This window comes from Rhincodon typus, chromosome 11 (genome assembly GCF_021869965.1).
Source record: "Rhincodon typus isolate 14 chromosome 11, sRhiTyp1.1, whole genome shotgun sequence".
In the NCBI taxonomy this organism is placed as follows: Eukaryota; Metazoa; Chordata; class Chondrichthyes; order Orectolobiformes; family Rhincodontidae; genus Rhincodon; species Rhincodon typus.
In genome coordinates, this window is record NC_063342.1 from 61,856,473 (window position 1) to 61,878,056 (window position 21,584).

The following is a 21,584-nucleotide window of genomic DNA, read 5'->3' on the forward strand; positions in this document are numbered from 1 at the left end:
TCCTAAACTGCTATGAGTACAGGCCTAACTAGCTTAACCTCTCGTCATAAGCCAGTCCATCCATACCCAGCATTAGCTGAGTGAACCTTGTCTGGACTGCCTCAGTTGTCCCATATCTTGTTTATTCTGCCAAGTTTTTGCCCACTTGTTTAACCTGCCTAGGTCCCTCTGCAGACTCTGTCATCCTCACCACTTGCCTTCCCACCCATTTTTGTGTCGTCCGCAAGCACGGCTATGCAACATTCTCCAGCCTCATTCAATTCATTGAAATGTATTGTAAATAATGTGGCCCCAGCACTTACCCCTGTTGCATTCCACTATTTGCAGGTTGCCATCTTGAAAATGCCCCCTTATCCCAACTCTTTAACTAACTAACTAGTAGAAGATAATCTGCTATCCATGCTAATATACTTCCTCCAATACCATGGGCTCTTAAGTAGCTTAACATGTGGTACCTTATCAAAAGCCTTCTGAAAATTCAAATACATTATATTTACTGCTTCCCCTTTATCTGTCCTGGTTGTTACCACCTCAAAGATATCTAATTAATTTTCAGGCATGATTTCCTCTTTGTGAAGCCATGTTGGTTTTGTTTGATTGTATGTATTGCTGAATGCTCTGCAATTACATTCATTATATTAGACTCTTAACATTTTTGCGATAAGTTGTTAAACTAACTGGTCGTTTGCCTCCTTAACTTCATAAAAAGAATGGCTAAGTTGAGAAATCCTATGGGACTTTTCTAGAATCTAAGGATTCTGAGAAGGTTACTCCAAGTCCACCCGTGATCTCTGTAGCCACATCTTTTAATATCCTAGGGTTCATCCCATTAGATCCATGGGACATATAGGTCATCTGCCCTGGCATTTTATCTGTCGTGATTATTACTGTAACAATACCTACAGGTAGATTTCCTATAACGCAATAGTTGTGTTGTTTGATCTTGCGCTATAGAAAATCGCGATGGAAAATAGTGTTATATGGAAACCGATATAGAAAATCGCTATAATTATACAGCAGAAAATTTGCATTACCTAAACAATATCCACTATTCATCAATCGCATTACAGCCAATTCGTGTTAATGAAACACACATTATACCAGAACTACCTGTATCCTCAATAAAAATCCAAAGAACTGCAGATGCTGTAAAGCAGATCTGGGACCTACTGAGCTTTTCCAGCAACTTCTGTTTTTGTTTCTACTTGCATCTTCTCTTGCATCTTGATTATTTATCAATTTTGGAATGCTATTAATGTCTTCTACTGTAAAGACTGATGCAAAGTATTCATTGAACTCCACTGCATTTTCTTGGCTCCCCATTATTATTTCTCCAGCCTTGTTCTGTAAGGGGTCTGTTAACTTATGCCACTCTCTTCCCTTTCAAATATTTAAACAACCCCTTGACCATTATCCATCTTGATAAAAGTTGCAAGTTTTCTGTCAAAGTTTATCTTCTCCCTCTTTATTTTGTTGTTTTTTAAAACTTTTCCAATCCTCTGGCAGACCACTAATCTTTGTCACATTGTATATTTGTTCTAAATTCTACCATGTTATGGTCACTATTCCCGAGGAGATCTTCTACTCTGATGTAACTTAAGCCTGTCTCATTACAGATCAATCCAAAATAGCCCAATTCTTGATTTGATCTGCAACATATTATTCTAGGAAACTGTCTGTACACATTCCTGAATTTTTCCTGTGACTACTCCCGCCAATCTGACTATCCCAATCGACATGAAGATTAAAGTCACCCATGATTTAATGTACAGTTTTGTTTTTCCCCATTTTCACCTGATTTACTATGTCCCACCGTGTAGCAACTGTAAGGGAGCTTTCATCTATTCCTACCAATGTTGTCTTCTCCTTTTTATTTCTTGCCTCCACCCAAATAGATTCTGTGGCTTCCGATCCAAGATTATTTCTTGTTATTGTATTCATTCCATCCTGTACTAATGATGCTACCCTATAACCCTTTCTTTCCTGCCTGTCCTTTCAAAGAGTCACATACCCCTGAACTTAAGTAGTCTTTAAATCATTAGAATTATAGAAAGCCTACACTGTGGAAACAGGCCATTCGGTCCAACAAGTCCACACCGCCCCTCCGAAGAGCATCCCACTCAGACCAGTTCCCCCACCCCTGCATTTCCCTTGTCTAACCCACCTAAGCTAAACATCCCTGGGCACTATGGGCAGTTTAGCATGGCCAATCCACCTACCCTGCACATCTTCGGACTGTGGGAGGAAACCGGAGCACCTGGAGGAAACCCGCACAGACACAGGGAGAATGTGCAAACTCCATACAGACAGTCGTCCTGAGGCTGGAATCGAACCCGTGTCCCTGGTGCTGTGAGGCAGCAGTGCTAACCACTGAGCCACCGTGCGCCCCTGATTTGATGAATAAATTTGCCATTCCTGGCTTTGATACAATATTGAGCTTTGCAGTACATTGGAGGAATTACTTTAATGAAAGTTTTTGTCTATCAGACTGATCCAAACCACAGACTAAGATAATAGAGATTTATAATGCATGAGATGGCCATTTTGCACTCCATACTATGCTAGAACTTTGTAGCAATCATTGACTCCACAGTTCTGCATCTTTTAAAATGAAATGGCTGTGAATTCAGAACTACATCACAATGCTTATGTGGTGCCATGAACTTTTGATATTATCCCTTTGACTTTAAATACAGTCAGTGACCCCTTTCTAAAGTGGTTCCACCGCATGTACAATTCTTTGTTGAACCTGCTTTGTGTGGCCTTTTGTGATCAATGTGTTCCCAGGTGTGTTATGTTTTTAAGCGGTGTTCATGTAACATGTTTGATCTATGTCTGTTTAAAAGATAAACATAGCCCTTCTAACTATTAAAGATGGTGAATGATCACTGAATTGCTCCTTAATTCCTCTCTCCTATGACATTGTAGATTTAGATTGTCACCACTGTCATTCACTTTACGTGGTGTCTGCTCTCAGCGTATCTCTTAATCGCATATGATTTATTGCATCGAAAATGAAAGACATGAGAGATCAGTGCATGGCGATATTGTTCTTGGTAACATTTAGGATCATGTAGAATTCATTACTTTTTTCTGGTGCTCAGGAATTGTGATATGATATTTTTCTAATATTTTGTTTTTGGTTGATTTTTTTCTTGCTTCAGCTCTGTACAAGTAACATGAAAAATAACTCTGTCCATGGCTCACTAATTCCAGGATGTTATCCAATTCATAAAATGGGCATTAAGTTTTTCTTAAGCGCATGAATTGCCTTTTATAACATAATTTGAAAGCTCAAACCTACAGTAGACACTCAACTGATTTGCCTTGAAAAAAGGGTACTTTGGTACCAAGCAGATAATCAAGATCTGTAGTCAGGAGCAAATGACTGCAGATGCTGGAATCTGTACTGAAAACAAAAAATGCTAGAGATCACAATAGTCAGGCAGCATTCATGGAGAGACAGCAAGCTAACTTTATTTATTTCAAGGATATACTTTATTCATGTAAAATCTGTTTGTTTTCGTGACAAAGTTGTATATATACAATTTGCTTCTGTACAGTTACATATCAAGTAAATAAACAAAATGTTGGAATTTGACTCTAACCAAAAAAACCAATGACCTCTCTTACACATACAATACTAATATTTACATATATTTGAGGCACGAGGAGGCTCTGATAACTGAATGGACCCCCCATTTACCTTCAGCAGGAAGAGCTCAGACAGTGATCTTTCCCCACTGCATCTGTGTAACTGCTGCCCCAAGCTTTGGTTCCTCCCTCAACACATAGTCCTAGACCTTGGAATGTGCCAGTCTGCAACACTCATTCAGGATCAACTCCTTATTCTGGAAGACAGACAAGTTTCGGGCAGACCAAAGAACACATTTCGAGTCTAGATGACTCTTCATCAGAGCTGACATGAAGTGTGGAGGGGACAGCATTTATGCAGTAGTTGGCGGGGGTGGAGTGGAGTGCTGGGAGAGAAAGGGTGTAGATAGTGCAGTTTAAGTGATTGGAATGTGAGAATGATAGAATAATGATGTGTCTAACTGCCAGATGGGGGAAAATCAGTCCCACTGGGGTGGGGGAAGGGAGAGAGGACATAGTGACAGAGAATACAAGCAGTAAAGCTAAAAGAAAGGGAAGGAGTGGGAATGGGTTCACAATATTAAGTCCACAAGGTTGTAAAATGCCTAGTCTGAAGATGAGGTTGTTCCTCCTGTTTGCACTGTTTTCATTGGAACGCTGCAGTATGCAGAGGACAGACAACTGGGCATGCGAGCAGGAAGCTGTGTTAAAATGACTGGCTAAGGGAAAGTCAGGGTCCTGCTTGCGCACGGATTGAAGGTGTTGCACAAAGTGGTCACCCAGGCTGCATTCGTTTTCGCCAATGTAGAGTAGGCCACACTGGGTGCAGCGAATGCAACAGACTAGATTGAAGAAGATACAGGCGAAATGCTGCTTCACCTGGAAAGACTGTTTAGGCCCTTAGATGATGAGCAGGGAGGAGGTGAAGGAGCGGGTGTTGCACCTTCTGCAGTTGCATGAAAATGGCAGGGAGTGGTGTTGCTAGACGAGGAGTAGACTCGGGTGTCCTGGAGGAAATGATCCTTGTAAAATGCAGATGGAGGAGTGAGGTGAAGATGTGTTTGGTGCTGTTCTGCTGGAGTTGCCTGAAATGGCAGAGGATGATCCTTTGAATGCGGTGGCTGGTGGGATGAAAGGTGAGGACAAGGGGTGCCTTATCATGCTGTTGTGAGTGATGGGAAGAGGCAAAGGCAGAAGAACAAGTGATCGATCAGATGCAGTTGAGGGCCCTGTCGATCACAGTGGGTGGGAAACCATGGTTATGGAAGAAGGAAGCCATGGTCAGCAGCACTGTTTCGGATGGTGTAAATAATTTTGTTATCCTTGAATTTCTTTTCAATTCATGTGTTAGCCTTAGCTCAGTTTTGTAGCATGCTTACTGTTTGATTGAGATGATTGTGGGTTCACATCTAAAAAATCTCGTTCGACATTCAGTGCAGTGCTGAGGGAGTGTTGCAATTTTGCAGAAGACATCTTTCGGGTTGGATGGAAAACCAAGATCTTATTTGCCCTCTTAGCTCATTGTGAATCATCCCAGGGCACTAATTTGAACTGTTGTCTTGGTCAATAATTTCTCTCAATCGATGTCATTGAAATAGATTATCTAGTCATTAGCAGTTTATTTTTGGGGATGTTGTTATGTTTAAATTGGATGCCACTTGTTATATAATTGTACACTTCAAAAGTGCTTCATTGAGAGGAACTATAGAAATGCAAGCCATTTTCACTGACTGCTGTATGATTGTCTAAAGCCAAGTCTACTGGGTTGTTTGAGAACCTTTATTTTTAGATGTTATATGTTGGAGATGTGATCCTGTTAACACTCAACATTATTTAATATTTAGAAGTGACAAGCAGACCTCTGCATGAAGGCACCTGGATGCTAAAAGGAGCCAATGCAGGGTCTGGTAGCATGGTATTAAGAGCAATAACTTCTACAAAACTATCTCCTTTTTTAGCCAAAAAGTGCAACCCTTGAAGTAAAATATTTTCCTGGGAATGTGTGAATAGAAAATGTTCTTAAAATTTTTGTAGTGGTAATGTAATATTGGGGAATGGTTGCTGCAAATCCACTTCTGCTTTGTTCAAATGATTTGACTCCTGCTTGGAGTTTAGTGATGACTCACATTGTTTAAAGGCTAACAAACTTAGGTTGTAGGTCATGTCCTACAGTGCTTTTGAGCAATCTGCTGCAAGTGCTTAATTTATTTTGACTTAATGAGGGTCAGCATAATTAACTTCTAGCATGTCTCATGACTAGACTTTCTCAATTTGCAGACTAGATTTCAATGGCAAATGCAAGTGATTAGGAAACTTTGCACGTCCTACTGGCAAAGCACACTAAATCCCTCAGGGCTGAGCATGTTGATACTGAAAACATTTAGTATAAATTTACCCAAAGTCACCCATTAATTTTAATTTCAATTTCAATAGGTACATTGCTCAATTTGTCTCATTCCTGCAATTTTTATTTTAAGGCACTTCTCCAGAAGAAATTTGGTGTCGTGTAAGCAATACATTGGGGCTGGATTTTACAGTCAGTGGCAAAGGAATTATGCTCGCTGTTTATTATGTCTACAGGTGGTCAAAGACTTTTTTTCTCCCCGCAGCCTTTTGCAGTAGTTAATCGAGTTCTGTCCAGTGTCCTGTTCAGGAGTTCTGAGACATCCATGAGGAGGGCAAGCAATTCATTTCAAGAATCTACAGTTACACATGCAGACCCTAAACCAGGAAGTGATTTGTGTAATATGTGCAGAAAATAAAACAAAATAAAACAAGATAGAATTGAGCAATGGGACAAAAGGAAAAGAACAAAACAGTTTTTTTCTCAAAATCTTGAACCATAATGCAAATATGAGGGAATAAGCCACCAGACTCCTAGAAGTAAACTTTCAATAACAAGGCTATTTGCCAGTAATTATAACTGATTTCATTTTTAAAAATTAACCTCAATTTCAATACAACTACTTTTTTTGGTGTATTTATTGTGTACGCTGTATTGTCATGCCCTTCATGTCTTTGAAAGCTGAAATGTTTGGTACTCATGGAGCAGAGGAAAACCAGATATTATCATAGTATCCGTACAGTGTGGGAGCAGGCCATTCGGTCTATCGAGTCCACACCAACCTTCTGAAGAGCATCCCACCCAGACCCACCCACCTACGCTATCACTGCAACCCTGCGTTTCCCACTGCTAATCCACTTAGCATACAAATCCCTGGACACTAGGCAATTTAGCGCGGCCAATCCACCCTAACCTGCACATCTTTGGACTGCGGGAGGAAACCCATGCAGACACTGGGAGAATGTGCAAACTCCACAGACAGTCACCTGAGGCTGGAATCGGACCTGGGTCGCTGGTGCTGTGAGGCACCAGTACTAACCACTGAACTACTGTGCTGGCGCTAAATTAAATATTAAATTAGTAAATCCACCATTTACTTGTATATAGGATGTGGGAATTTGATGTTCAAGTTACTCAATAACATTGAGCACGGATGACTTCATTGTTATTCCTCTGGCAAAAATCAGACTTCTGTTGTCTTCTTTTCTATCTGTCAAACTAAATATTACAGCTTGCAGCAGTTACTCAGCATCATCATGCTAGGCTACTGAACTAATTTTGAACTAAGTGGATCAGTGGAGATACATTCTTTTCCAATGACTTTTTGTTGATGAGCATTTCCCTGATATGTCCTTCCAGGCAATTATTTTGGGTGATGGTATGCACGATTGAATGCATAAACAAACAAAATGCCAAAGGATGAATTTTTACTTACATTTCTTATGAGTTACTTGTGTGACTCCTTTGAAGAGTGAACAATGTTGCCCCCAAAGTTCAGTGATACAAGAGGGAATAACATTGTTGACTTGATTCATGCAGCTATAATCAATTAAGAATTCATAATCTTTTTTATTCTGTCTTGCAGTTTGGTTTCGAGTAAAGTTACACGTCAAGGATGCAAAGACAGCTTTGGATAAAAAGAAGTATGTAGCCTTCTGGTTAGAACGTTACGCAAAAAGAGAACAAGGAAAACCTCTGACGGTGGTGTTTGATCTGACTGAGACTGGATTAAGCAATATAGTAAGATTTCTCCATCCCTTTCTTTCTGCATCTGAGAAGGATTGCTTACAGCCTACGTTTAGAGATTTTTTCCGTCTTGGGTTATGCCTATCTTAGCTGTGTCAATTCCATTTAATTACCAATTAATTGACCTATAAATTGATAATTTGAACTAAAATATTCTAACATTTTTTTTAGAGAAAGAACTCAAACCACTTGTTGGTTTCCAGTTTGTTCTTAAAAAGTTGAAAATTAATTATTGATGTTGTGTTACACCTTGAAATACTACTAAACTTAAGGCCCTCATGTAATGCAATCCTGCTGAGGTGGCAAGTGAAGCTGCCTCTCTTACAAGGAGAAGGGATGCTGTCACTATATTCAGGGCACATTTGATTCTCGTTTGGCAGTTTGTTGTTGATTCTTTTTACTAGTATGGAAACATAAAAAGGCAGAGGAATTTATATTCTATAGCATCGAATAGCTTAACAAATTCTTTGAGTTAATGTGTCAGCCTTGGTTCAATGTTAGCATACTTGTTTTTGAGTTAACGGTTGTTCTCCAAACATTTAAGCCCATAATCCATTATCTCAGCAGTACTGAGGATATGTGGCATGGTTGTAAATCCCCTCTTTTGATCGAAACATTAAACTAAAACCACACCTGCCCTTTCTGTTGACTGTGAAAATCCTATAATACTGTTTTGAAAAACAGGGGAATTCTGGTTTGCTGACCAATATTTATCCCTCAGTCAACAAAACTGGTCTTCATCAGATGGTTCGTGAGACTTTGCAATGTGCGTTACACTGGCAAAAAGCAAATCTTGAGTGCAAATATTCCCATTATAATAAATATTTCTATGGCTTTATTAATCTAGTATTGAACATCACTTTATAAGAAAAAGAAATGGATTACTAACATCAGAGAATTAACCATCCACGCACATTGCTTGATGTATGAAGCTGGCATACTATTCAGAAAAGTCTTGCTTTCCATCATATCTCCTGACATTCCCAACTCGGTGGATAATACTAATAAGTAGGGGAAAATTTGCTTTTTTTATTTTCCCTAATTCATCCCAAGTAGTTATGTCCACCATTTTTTGATTTGGTTTTGCAAGTAGTTTCTCATAACCATGCTTACTTTGCTTGGTATTGCTAATTGCTTTGCCCACAGGTTGTTTTATCACTCAGTTTTATTTCTGTTGTCGTCATGCATCCAGAACATGTATTTTTTAAGCAGCAGCTGACAGATTGGGTTGAAAATCAGGTCACTAATTTTAAATTTCAGTAGTCTTACTAAATAGTTGTGGGTATTGGAGTTTGTTGATAGGTAGACAATGAATTTGTTTGGTGTTCTACAAATAGAAATGCAAACAAGTTTGAAAGTTTTTTTTTCCATTGTTACAATGTGGCATTTTCAAAAAGAAAATCAAACTGCAGTCTATTTATATTTCTTTAAAAAAATTCTAGGATCTGGACTTTGTGAAGTTCATCATCAACTGCTTTAAGATCTATTATCCTAAGTACCTTTGTAAGTACAGTTCATCATTTCCCTGTTTCTTTGTAGCTAATGTATTTATTGATCTGGTATCACCTTACTTACAATTTGAGATGAATTCGTCAGTCATCAGCTCAATTCTGTTTTCTGCTTTAAATTATTGAATATCAAAATGTGTACTCTTGTTTCTATCAATGTTAACCACAATTTATGGTCTAGTACAGTGGTCTGCAAAGAGTTAAGTATATGCTTTGCTTTACTCTTCATAATAGAAGACACAAATAGCGTGTCAAAATCATGAATAACTAAGGGGCGAAAGGAAGAAGGGGAAGGGGGTGGAGTTGGAAAGGAATGTAATATAACGGCAAAGGAATATAATGGCACTGTGGCTCAGTGGTTAGCACAGATGCCTCACAGCGCCAGGGACCTGGGTTTTTTTCCACCTGCAGGCGATTGTCTGTGTGGAGTTTGCACATTCTCCCTGTGTCTGCGTGGGTTTCCTCCGAATGCTCCGGTTTCCTCCCACAGTCCGAAGATGTGCAGGCTACGTGGATTAGCTATGCTAAATTGCCCATAGTGTTCAGAGAATGTGTAGATTTGGTGGGTTATGCAGGGTGAGTCTGGGTGGGATGCTGTAAGGGTCGGTGTGGACTTGTTGGGCTGAAGGACCTGTTTCCACTCTGTAGGGATTCAATGAATAATTATCATTGGAGGAAAAGTATTCGGGAAATTAATGGGGCTAAAGACTGTTAAGTCACTAGTCTTGATGAGTTGCATCTTAGGATATTTAAGGAAGTGTCTACAGAGATAGTGGATGTACTGATAGTGATCTTCAAGTAATTCTTAGATTCCGAAAATTGGAGACCAGCCCATGGAATACCCTTGTTGAAAATGGTAGTGAGTCAAAAACAAGGCCAATTGACATCACCTGTCATTGTGGAAATGTTAGTCTATTATAAAGGGTTAATAGGAGAGCATTTAGTAGGCGGGAGGAGGCGATGGCCTAGTGGTATTATTGCTAGACTAATGTTCTGGGGACCCAGGTTCGAATTCCATCATGGCAGATGGTGGAATTTCAATTCAATTAAAAAAATAAGTCTGGAATTAAGAATCTACAGATCACCATGAAATCATTGTCGATTGTTGGAAAAATGTGCCTGGTTTACTCATGTCCTTCAGGGAAGGAAGTCTGCTATCCTCACCTGATCTGGCCTATATGTGACTCCAGACCGACAGCAATGTGGTTGACTCTCAAATGCCCTCTGAAATGGCCTAGCAAGCCATTCGGTTGTTCCAATCGCTACAAAGCCTCAGAAGTGAAACTAGATGGATCACCTGGCATCGACCTAGGCCTGGAAAATACAATGGTGGAAACAGCCCTGTTGACCCTGCAAAGTCCTCCTCAGTAACATCTGGGGGCTAGTGCCAAAATTGGGAGAGCTGTCTCACAGACTGGTCAAGCAATAGCCTGACACAGTCATACTCACAGAATCATACCTTACAGACAATGTCCCAGACACCATTATCACCATCCCTCAATATGTCCTGTCCCACTGGCAGGACAGACCCAGCAGCGGTGGTGACACAGTGGTATACAGTGGGGAGGGAGTTGCTGTGGGATTCCTCAACATTGACTCAGGACCCCATGAAGTCTCGTGGCTTCTGGTTAAACATGGGCAAGGAAACCTTCTGCTGATTACCACATACCGTCCTCCCTCAGCTGATAAATCGGTACCCCTCCATGTTGAACAACACTTGGAGGAAGCAATGAGGATGGTAAGGACACAAAATGTACTCTGGGTGGGGCATTTTAATGTCTACCACCAAGAGTAGCTGGGCAGCAGTACTACAGATCGAGCTGGTTGCGTCCTCAAGGAAACGGCTGCTAGACTGGGTCTGCGGCAGGTGGTGAGGGAACCAACAAGATGGAAAAGCATACCTGACCTCATCCTTACCAATCTGCCAGCTGCAGTTGCATCTGTCCATGACAGTATCAGTAAGCGTGACCATTGCACAGTCCTTGTGGAGACGAAGTCCCACCTTCACATTGAGAATAACTTCCACTGTGTTGCGTAGTAGTATCACCGTGCTAAATGGGACAGACTTTGCACAGATCTAGCAACTCAAGGCAGGGCATCCAAGAGGCACTGTGGACTGTCAACTGCAGCAGAATTGTACTCCAGCGCAATCTGTAACCTCATGGCCCAGCATATCCCCCCCACTTAAACTGTTACCATAAAGCCAGGGGATCAACCCTGGTTCAATGGAGAGTGCAGGAGGGCATGCCAGGATCAGCACCAGGCATACCTGAAGATGAGGTGTCAACTTGAAGCCACCAAACAGTCCAGCTACATCCAGTTGTGAATGGTGGTAGGCAATTAAACAATTCACTGGAGAAGGAGGCTCCACAAATATCCCCATCCTCGATGGAAGAGCCCACAACATCAGTGCAAAAGATAAGGCTGAAGCATTTGCAGCAATCTTCAATCTCCAAATGTGGGAGGAAAACCAAAATAGAAATAATGTACCTAGTATATCATGTTGGCTTCCATTTTTTTCCTCTCTCCAAATAAATCAAACTGACAGAGTGTCTTATTAAATTGTACTGAAATAGTGCTCCTTGAAAGCATGCTGTAAACCCTTCAAATTCTAGTTTAACAGCAACTTTGTTTTCTGTGGCAAAACAAGAGCCTGACTTCATAAATAGGCTGATTGGTTTGGAATGCAGTATCTGTCAAAACATGAAGGCACAATATATGGTACATTTTGCCTGTGCAGATCTAACTCCTGGGCTGTCTTTATTACCCATGCATAATTGCATAGCTTGATTTGAGTGATTTTGTTGAAAGGTTCATAATGGATCTGTTTTTGACTGTAAAGTTTTGAAAAGGTAGGAACTGTTTCAAATAAAGCTGATGTTGGCAGACTAATTAATGATGTTATATATTCAGCTTATTGATCAGATTGCTTAAAGGTTTATGATGTAAACTTTTGAAAGGATTATTTTGTAGTTTCTGCATTTGAAAACATTTTTTCATGTTGCAGCAAAAATGGTCATCTATGAAATGCCATGGTTAATGAACGGTAAGGAATGTTAACTCTTTTAAATCATGAGTTTCTTTGGCCAAATGAACAAATAGAAATTTGTGATTGTTGGATTTTGTTTTGTTTTTTGTTGTTTGTTGTTCTTAGCTGCTTGGAAGATTGTAAAATCATGGCTGGGACCAGATGCTGTGAATATGTTGAAATTTACCAACAAGGCTGATGTGCAGGAATATATAAATACAGAATATTTGCCAGCACACATGGGAGGAATTGTAAGTTGTATCCTTCTAAAGAGCAAATTGTGTCCACCACTTCAATATGTTAGTAGTAGAATAATCACTAATGTCCTTCGGTGAAGGAAATCTGCCGTACTCACCAGGTCTGGCCTCCAGAGCCACAATAATATGGTTCACTTTCAGCTTCCCTCTGAAATGGCCTAGCAAGCCGTATCAATTGCTGCAGAGTCTCAACAAAAAAATGAAACTGGACAGACCACCTAAGCACCAGAAAAGACAATGATAGAAATAGCTTTTTTGACCTTGCAAAGTCTCCTCACTAACACCTGGGTGCTAGTGCTGAAATTGGGAGAGCGGTCTCACTGGATTGTGTTGTTTCTTGTCATGTTCTCTCAAGCTGTGGTGACTAGTATTGCAGTATTGATTGAACTTGCATGCAGTCATATCCCTGAGCTGCTATTAGTCTTTGCCAACACTTATGAGATATTGCCTTCATTTGAGCTTTCCTAAGGCTGCAGTTGATTCACTAAACTGTTGCTGTCCTTCATGAAAAAAAAGAAGTTTGTTTTCCAATATATACATTTCTAGTGTTGACTGCAGTAAAAATAGATGACCACTTAAGGTATTGGATGTTTGGCAGTCAGCTGATACATAAAGTCGTTGTTTCGATTCACATTTTACTCTGAAAATTAAAATGCACATTCTGTAGCTTTTAAACTGTTAGCATTTGTGCTACTATCTATAATAGAATGAATGAGAAAATTAATTTATTTTCCACCAGTTATCTAACACTGAAAGACTTAGGGGTTTTCAACAACATTTGCATGTTTTGACTCTCCAAGTAAAACTGATCTTAATGTAACTCCCTCTTCTAAGGATCCTTTTAAATATAGCTACCCGCCATTGCCCGATGATGACTTTCAAACACCTATATGTGAAAATGGTCCAATCCCAGGTGAAGATGAATTGGATGGAAAAGAAAAGGGAGATGGAGATAGCAAGGAAACTGTTGACATTAGCAACGTTGAAGAGCCCTTGCAGAAACAAAAAAAGGTAGAACTTAATCGAATTTGCTTAGTTGTTGTCAAGTTAAATCAGGCAATTTGCTGTTCCAGTAATTTTTGTTCACGTTTCATAAAATTCTTACACACCTGGCTGTTAATTGCAACATTCCTCCAATCCATATGTCTGTGATCGACTCACATATTGATAACACAGATTACTTCTGGTACTGTATGATTCTATGAACACAACTGGTCAGGTAGGGTGCCCACAGTAAGCAAACGACAGCCAAACGCTTATGAAAAGAAGGTGGATGAAGGCTATCAGTGCAGCAATGATTGGCCAGCCATTAGATTGTGTAAACTGATTCTCACAACAAAAAAAAACTGGTTGTTTTGGAGCAAATAACAGAGAAAATTCTTTTTGACAAGAAGACATGCCACAGGAGGCATACCAAGTTGTATTGATGAAACTAGAAGTTGCAAGCAGACATGGACAGACTGAGAGTGAATGAAAATATGACAAATAGTGTTCAATGAGACAAAATGTGAAGTCATCAAATTAAATCCAAGACAGACCAATTGGACTATTTTCCAAATGGAGATATACCAGCTGTCTGGAGGAGTGAAGGGATTTAAATCTCCATCGTTAAAGTTTGTGCATGTGTTCAAAAACCAATGTAAAAGTGAATGGTAGTCATTATCTTGAGAGGGCTGGAGTGGAAGATGATCTGCTTCATTTGGTCAGAAACTCGGACTAATGTAAAGTGCTGTATTCCGTTTTGGGCACTGCATCATCCATAGAATAGGTACTTTACACATTCCCAGAAAAAACACCAGAGTATAAAGATTATGCCAAGAGGCCAAGTTGCATAAACTTGCATTGCATTTCCATAAGTTTAGAATCTTGAGAGGTGATCTAATCAGCATTTCTCAAAATGAAGAGATTCCATAAGAGGAAAGATAAGGTAATTATTTCCTTTTTGGGGAGTTTACAACAATGATGATGATCTTGGGCATTAAATCACAAAGCTTTTTCTTTCCCCACAAATAGAACTTTGAACCTTGAAACTGATGTGGATGTTTGGTCCGTTGAAGTTTTCAAGACTGAATTATTGTGAAGTTACAGTGTTGAAGTATATGGACCAAAGTCAGCTGTGGTACTGACCAGCTATGACATAATAAAGTTACAACACAGGCTTGAGGGGCTGATTAACTACTTTGTTCCTTCGTCTGTATGTGAGAGAACATACAATTGTAACATTCTTCATTATTTTTATGTGCAATGTATGTTCTTCCCCAAACAGCAACAATTAGTTTGTAATTTACTTCAGGCTACTTTGCTTGATAGTACTTTCATACAGGAAGAAATGCTGGTGCAAAGTAATGGCTCATTAACATGTTGGCCTTTAGGGAACAGGCAGCCTCGGTAGATCTGTCCTCTTAATGTGTCGAAGACCATAGTGCAACATTGCTATTTTCATTAATTTTCATTATATTGCATGGGGTAATAAATTATTGGATCTTCTTTACGTTCTCTTGCACGACTCTATTGAGCGGTCATCTTCTCCTTCTACACTCCTATGACCCATAGTTTAATGACCCCAAGTTAAAGATCTTGCAATTCTTGCAGTAGAATTGTGTAATGTAGTGTGTGCTACTGGGCTAGAAATCCAGAGATCTGGACTAATGGTCCAATGACATGTCAAATCCTAGCAACTCTAGACGAAGAATCAAAATCCTGTTAATTAAATAACCCTGACATAAAAGCTCACTATGGATTATAGTGACAGTGAATCTTCAAGATTGTTGTTGTTTCAAAAATGCATTTAAAGGATGAAACCTCTTGTCCTTTGCTGATCTGGGTTACGTATGACTCCAGATCCACACAATGTGATCACTCTTGGCAGTGCTCTGAAATCGTCTAGCAGGCCTCCAATTTGCATTCAAGAAGGCAATTTACCTCCACTTTCTCAAAGGCATTTAGGGCTGGACAATAAACACTGGCCTTCCCAGTGATGCCCTTATTCTGTGAGTGTATTTTTTAAAAAAGTACTATGCTTTTATGAATGTTCCTTTAAAATGCCTTCCTAACTGGTTCTTTGTAACAAGTCTTGTTATTTTTGATAAATTATGATCAGCAATATAAATGTGGTATGGCAAAGTCATCTATTTTTCAGTTGTACAATCGGATACCATAAATTAGTTATAACTTTTGTGGAATAGCTGCTAAAAAAGTTAGGAGTTCATTTTCCAAAAGCCAGCATGAGAATTGCTGAAACCAAAAGCAACAATAATGATAACTTTTCATTAGTTGCTATTAGAATTAGGTTCCTGTTCCTGTTTTGTTTTGATTATAATATTCACCCAAACTTCCGTACTTTTACACCTACATGCCTAACACTTTCTGTATATAAGCCTATGGTGCCAGGCAATGAAGCGAGATGCCACATAGTGCAACAAGTATATAATTATCCTTGGAGAAGTATGTATTTTAATTTTCATGTTAAAAACATTTTAATTGATTGTGTGCTTTGATTACTTTTTCTTGTTGTAACCTGTAATATTAATTACTGGATTTTGCACTTTAATTTTACATTTATTAGATTAATTGTAGAATGAGAGTTCAATGAGATGTCTATAGTATAATGTACAATCTTAGTCACTGGCAGAATGTGAATTTCTTTTATTTCTTGCATATAGGTTTCTTTTGATGATCCTGAACGGTTGGATTTAAAGACAAAATCGGCAAAAAAACCACAAACAGTATTCAGAGGATCATTGCTACACATTAGGTGATTCATCACATTATATGATGAATACTAGCTGATCTTCTTTAGTAGTTTTTAATGTTGTTTGCATTAAGTCATTAGAGGCACAGATTTATGTTGTTTGAATAGTTGGAAATTGGAGAATGCAACATAATCTTATTGAAATGTGCAAGATTTTGTCTAGACAGACTCTTGTGGATATTTCTCTTGCTCTCCAACTCCTCCACTTCCTGTGCACTCTAGAAAATCTTAAAGTCTGCTTTGGTTCAATGTTGTTTCCCCACCCCCCACTCCCAGGTAAAACTCTAACGGTTGCTTTCAGCACATCCTTAAACAATAATGTACCTTTCATTAGAGACCAATGACTTTAAATAGCTCAAACTAATTTGAGCTCCTGATTGTGTCTAACAAATTTGCTGCTCGGCTTGCAGCCATTCAGTAGCACATTTAATCCTGCCTGTAACCTACGTTCTTTTGATTGGTCTGAAGTTTGCATGTTGAAATAGGTGCAAGTTAATTGTGCATTACAATCGTCCATTACAATCATAGGGCAGGCGATGGCCTAATGGTATTGTTGCTGGACTGTTAATCCAGAGACCCAGGTAACATTCTGGAACCCAGGTGTGAATACCGCCATGGCAGTTAGTGGAATTTGAATTCAATAAATATCTGAAATTAAGAATCTAATGATGACCGTGAATCTATTGTTGATCGGTGGAAAAACCCATCTGGTTCACTAATGTCCTTTAGGGAAGAAAACTGCCATCCTTACCTGGTCTAGCCTACATGGTTCTCCAGACCCACAGCAATGTGGTTGACTCTTACCTGCCATCTGGGTAATTAGGGATGGGCAATAAATGTTGCCTAGCCAGCAACGTCCTCATCCCAGTCTGGATTCAGACATTATTGAATTCTACAGCCAAACTTTGTAGCATTGGAGATGTGTGCAGTTGTCTACGTCGATCACTTAGAGAAAAGTGGGACTATGACTTTCAAAGTACATGTACTACGGTATCTGAAAATTGTTATAATCTGCATATCAGCTCAATAATTCTGACTTGAGGGAATAAAGCTTGAAAAATCAACTTCAGACCTCCAATCTAAAATTTATTGCAGCTTCAGCCCCATTGTTGCTTTTTATTATGCACTGCTTTTTGAGCTAGGAACCTTTTTATGCTCTTCACTCCATTCTTTTATGTGGCAAATTAGGTGTGACAGAAGTGTTGAAATGGTGGTACTGGTACGATGTAGTTTTTGCGTCTTCAAATCTATAATCACAGTATAGATGCTTTAATTCACCAAAAGAAATTGAGACATTAATTGTACTGCCTACTGTCTATGTAAATTATGTCTTATTTAAATTTGGAATGTTAGTTTTTTGATTAAAATTTCGGCAGTACATAGAAACTCAACCAAAACATAACTTGTGTAGTGGAGAAATTTCTTCTGTCATACTGGCTCTCATGCATAGCCTCTCTTTCCAACCAGTTACACATAATATCTGTTTTTGTTTTTAAAATAGTCCTGCTGAAGATCTTCAGTTTGGCTCTAAAGAAAGTAGAGAAACTAAGTGTTTGATAGTGCTGACAAATGTGACAAAAAACCCTGTTGCATTTAAGGTAAGTTCTTTGGGTTAGCAATCATTGCAGAATTGGATTTGATCATTTATGTTAAGCCTTTAAGAAACTGTTGTGTTTAATTCCCAAGAAAAACAAGCATTTTTAAATGTGTAATTATAGAATTAAGTATAGTACACCTTTATTCTCTAAGGTTTAGAAGAACTCTAAAGGCAAACCAATGAAACTTCACACATTCTGCGAGGTCTTGATGGGGCAGATATTGAGTCACTGTTCCTCCTGGCTGGAGAGTCCAATCAGATAGTCATAAGGGGAGGGTTACATAGCACAGAGATGAGAAGAAATTCCTTTATTCCTTGAAGCTCCCTACCCAAGAGCGATAAGGAGGGCTAGTTATTGAGTATATTCAAAGCTCTTTTTTTTTTTGGATACTTAGGAAGTGGAAGGATAATGGTGATAGAAAAGTGGAGTTGAAGTGGAAAATGAACTATTTTTTGCTGTTAATGTTATAATTTTAGAATGGTGGAGCAGATGCTGATCGTGTGGCTAGCACTGCTTCTATCTCTTATGGTAATTGGTTATATCTTTTGTGAAAGTGAAGGTGTTATAAATACAAAAATCCCTATTTCTCCCAGAAATACTTCAGTTATTTCATATAAACTTTGACTTATTCCAAAACAATTGAATGAATACAATCTGGTCACACATTTACAATGATTTATAGAGTCATTGAGTCACACAACGAGGAAACAGACCCTTTGGTCTAATTAGTCCATGCCAATCATGTTCCTAAACTAAACTAGTCCCATCTGCCTGCATTTGGCCTGTATCCCTCCAAATCTTTCCATTCAAATATAATTGCCCACATGTCCTTTAAATATTGTAACTGTACCTGCATCCATTACTTCCTCTGGCAGTTCATTCCACACATGCTTTTTAAAACTTGCTCGTCTCACCTTAAAAATAAGTCCCGTAGTTTTGAACTCCCTCACCCTAGGGAATGCTATTCATTTAAGTGCCCGTCATGATTTTACACAGCTCTATAAGGTCACTCCTCAACCTCCTTGTTGTAAAAGTCCCAGCCTATTTTTATAGCTCAAACCTCTCGTTCCTGACAACTGCCTGGTAAAACTTTTCTGAACCCTCTCCAACTTAATAATATCCTTCCTATAGCAGGGTGACCACAACTGCACGCAGTACTTCAGAAGAGCCCTTACCAACATTCTGTGCAACCTCCAGTAAAAGTGCTAAACACCTTTTTAACCACTCTATCTATATGTGATGCAAATTTCAAAGAATTATTCACTTGAACCCCTAGGTCTGTCTGTTCTGCAACGCTACCCTACCATTAATTGTATAAATCTTGTTTGTTTTACCAAAATGCAATATCATGCATTTATCCAAATTAAATGCCATCTGCCACTCCTCAGCCCATTGAACCAATCGATCAAATTTCTTTGTAATCTTAGATAACCTTCTTCACTGTCCACTATACCACCAGTTTTGGTATCATTCACAAACTTACTAACCATGCCTCCTACGTTCTTATTCAAATCTTTACATAACTGACTAGCAAAAGTGGACCCAATTTACCCAGTTGTGTAAATCCTGGAGGTGACAGTTAGGAAAAGGTCTTAGATTTGTGTTACTACTTTCTTCACCATTCGATGTCCCAAAGTGCGCTATAGCCAGTTAACTACTTTTAAGGTCTTTGGATTTGAAACGTTAACTCTGCTTCTCTCTCCACAAATGTTGCCAGACCTGCTGAGTTTCTTCATCTTCTGATGTTGCTAACTGCTTTTAGAAATGTTTTCTAATCTAAGAGATTTAGAAGCCAATTTAGTCACAGTACAGTGCACCAAAAACAATTTGATAATAACAGATAATCTGTTTAATGTCAGATAATGATTTTGTGAACTCCTCTGTTGTTTTCTAGATATTGTAGGGGAAATCTTTTTCAGTAATAACCTTTTATCTAACAAATCACTGACATTGTAACATTCAAATCAGAATTATGCTGAAGTATCAGCCTAGTCTTTGTGCTTGAATATGTGGAGTGGAAACAACCAGTTTGCCATTCAGAATAGATTGTCCAAAGATGCATTCATTATTCTCGCCTCAACGATAGAAATTTGCTATTCATACCTTCAAAATGTAATTTGAATACTTTAAGAAAAGTCCCACTATATTTAATACTTACATAAGTATTTTGAGCCCCAGGCACTTTTAAATTAATCAAGTCAGCCATTCAATAAATTACTAGTAACATGATATTTCTAAGCATTTTTCTAAATTTTTGAAGATGTGTATATATCAATTAATGTCAAGTGCTTAAAAATAGTTTTTTAAAAATTGGATATCTTTGCATCAATGCTTTTAGACAATTATTTCTCTGTAAAATGATACATGTAGCATGTTTGGAAAAATCTAATACCAAGGATCAATGGAGAATAAAGAGATGGTGGTATTCAAGCCGTCTGCCTTTTTTTTTCCCCCACCCCCAAACAAGGTTCGAACAACAGCTCCAGAGAAATATAGGGTGAAACCAAGCAATGGCAGCTTCGAACCAGGCAGTTCACTGGATATTCTAGTGTCACTCCATGGAGGTATGGCATGTTCTCATCTTATTGTCTGTAAATAGTTTATTTAATAATAGATTTAATGTGATCCATAAACTCTTTTTGTCATTGTAAAGCAAAATGAAAATTGAGTGAAATTAACAGGATAAGGAATGTAATCAGTATAAGCTTATTTTGAAGTCCGACAGGTCATGTAGTTAGGGGGAGGTGGTGCCCTAGTAGCATTGCCACTGGACTAGAAATCCAGAGCCCTAGGCTAATGTTTTGGGGACATGTTTGAATTCCACCATGGTAGCTGGTGAAATTTTTGAATTCAGTAAAAATCTGGAATAAAAAGCTAGCCTAAAGGCAATCAAGTAACTGCTATCAATTGTCATAAAATGCCATCTGATTCACTGATGTCCTTTAGGGAAGGAAATCTGCAACTCTTACTTGGGCTGGCCTACTATATGACTCTAGACTGTCAGAAAAGTGGGTGACTCTTAACTGCCATCTGAGTAAATTAGGTGTGAATAATAAATGCAGACCTAGCCAACGACACACGTGTCCTCTGACAAGTATTTTCAAAAGTTAATGATTCAGGTCTGCCGAGTTTACCGAGAATCTTTTTGTTCCTGTTTGACTTCAAGCAATATTTGCTTTTGCAGTCCTACTTGAATGTTTCGCTGAAACTTTTATACTCCCTTTGACACAATGATTCTCATCATGCTCAAGTAATTGGAAATATACAATTCATGTTTACTGCAACTAGATTACATTGTTCAATTGGCGCTCTAATCCACACAGGACATATAAAAAATATTTTATTTTTAAGGAAAACTGGATTTTACTGAATTGCTACATGATCTTAATTGTTAACTATGATCTCTGTATATCTATTTATGCCTTTTGGCTCTTAGTCCCCATTGTGCTTTAAAAACAAATCTATCTGGGAGCAGATATTCTATGTGAAATATTCTCTTTAGACACTTGTTTTTTTTTAAGGAAAATCAAGTTCTGCAGTAGATGTTTGTTCTGAAGCTGTTATTGACAGTTGGTAGAAATGAGATGCAACAAAATTACCAAATATTTACCTGCTTAGCCTTATGCACATTTAATAAAATATCTTAACATCAAAATCTAGGAATGCAAATGATTAAAAGGTAACAGTAATCCATAAACTCTCCTACCTCCTCACCCATACCTCTGGGAAAGTAAAATTGATTATATGATTGGAAGTAG

At 38.6% G+C, this 21,584-nt stretch overlaps 1 protein-coding gene across 3 annotated transcripts in view; it reads left to right on the forward strand.

Annotated features, from left to right (window-relative positions):
- The window catches only part of mospd2 (motile sperm domain containing 2), a 74,790-nt gene that overhangs the window by 24,890 nt on the left and 28,316 nt on the right, over positions 1 to 21,584 (forward strand). For 2 of the 3 annotated variants that reach the window (XM_048603096.1, XM_048603094.1), the window contains exons 4-11: positions 7,524 to 7,678; positions 9,127 to 9,187; positions 12,200 to 12,238; positions 12,347 to 12,471; positions 13,312 to 13,488; positions 16,140 to 16,231; positions 17,730 to 17,826; positions 20,294 to 20,390. In XM_048603096.1, the coding sequence (XP_048459053.1) occupies positions 7,524 to 7,678; positions 9,127 to 9,187; positions 12,200 to 12,238; positions 12,347 to 12,471; positions 13,312 to 13,488; positions 16,140 to 16,231; positions 17,730 to 17,826; positions 20,294 to 20,390 (843 nt within the window). The remainder of the gene's footprint in view (positions 1 to 7,523; positions 7,679 to 9,126; positions 9,188 to 12,199; positions 12,239 to 12,346; positions 12,472 to 13,311; positions 13,489 to 16,139; positions 16,232 to 17,729; positions 17,827 to 20,293; positions 20,391 to 21,584) is intronic. The other variant, XM_048603095.1, reaches the window with a different exon arrangement.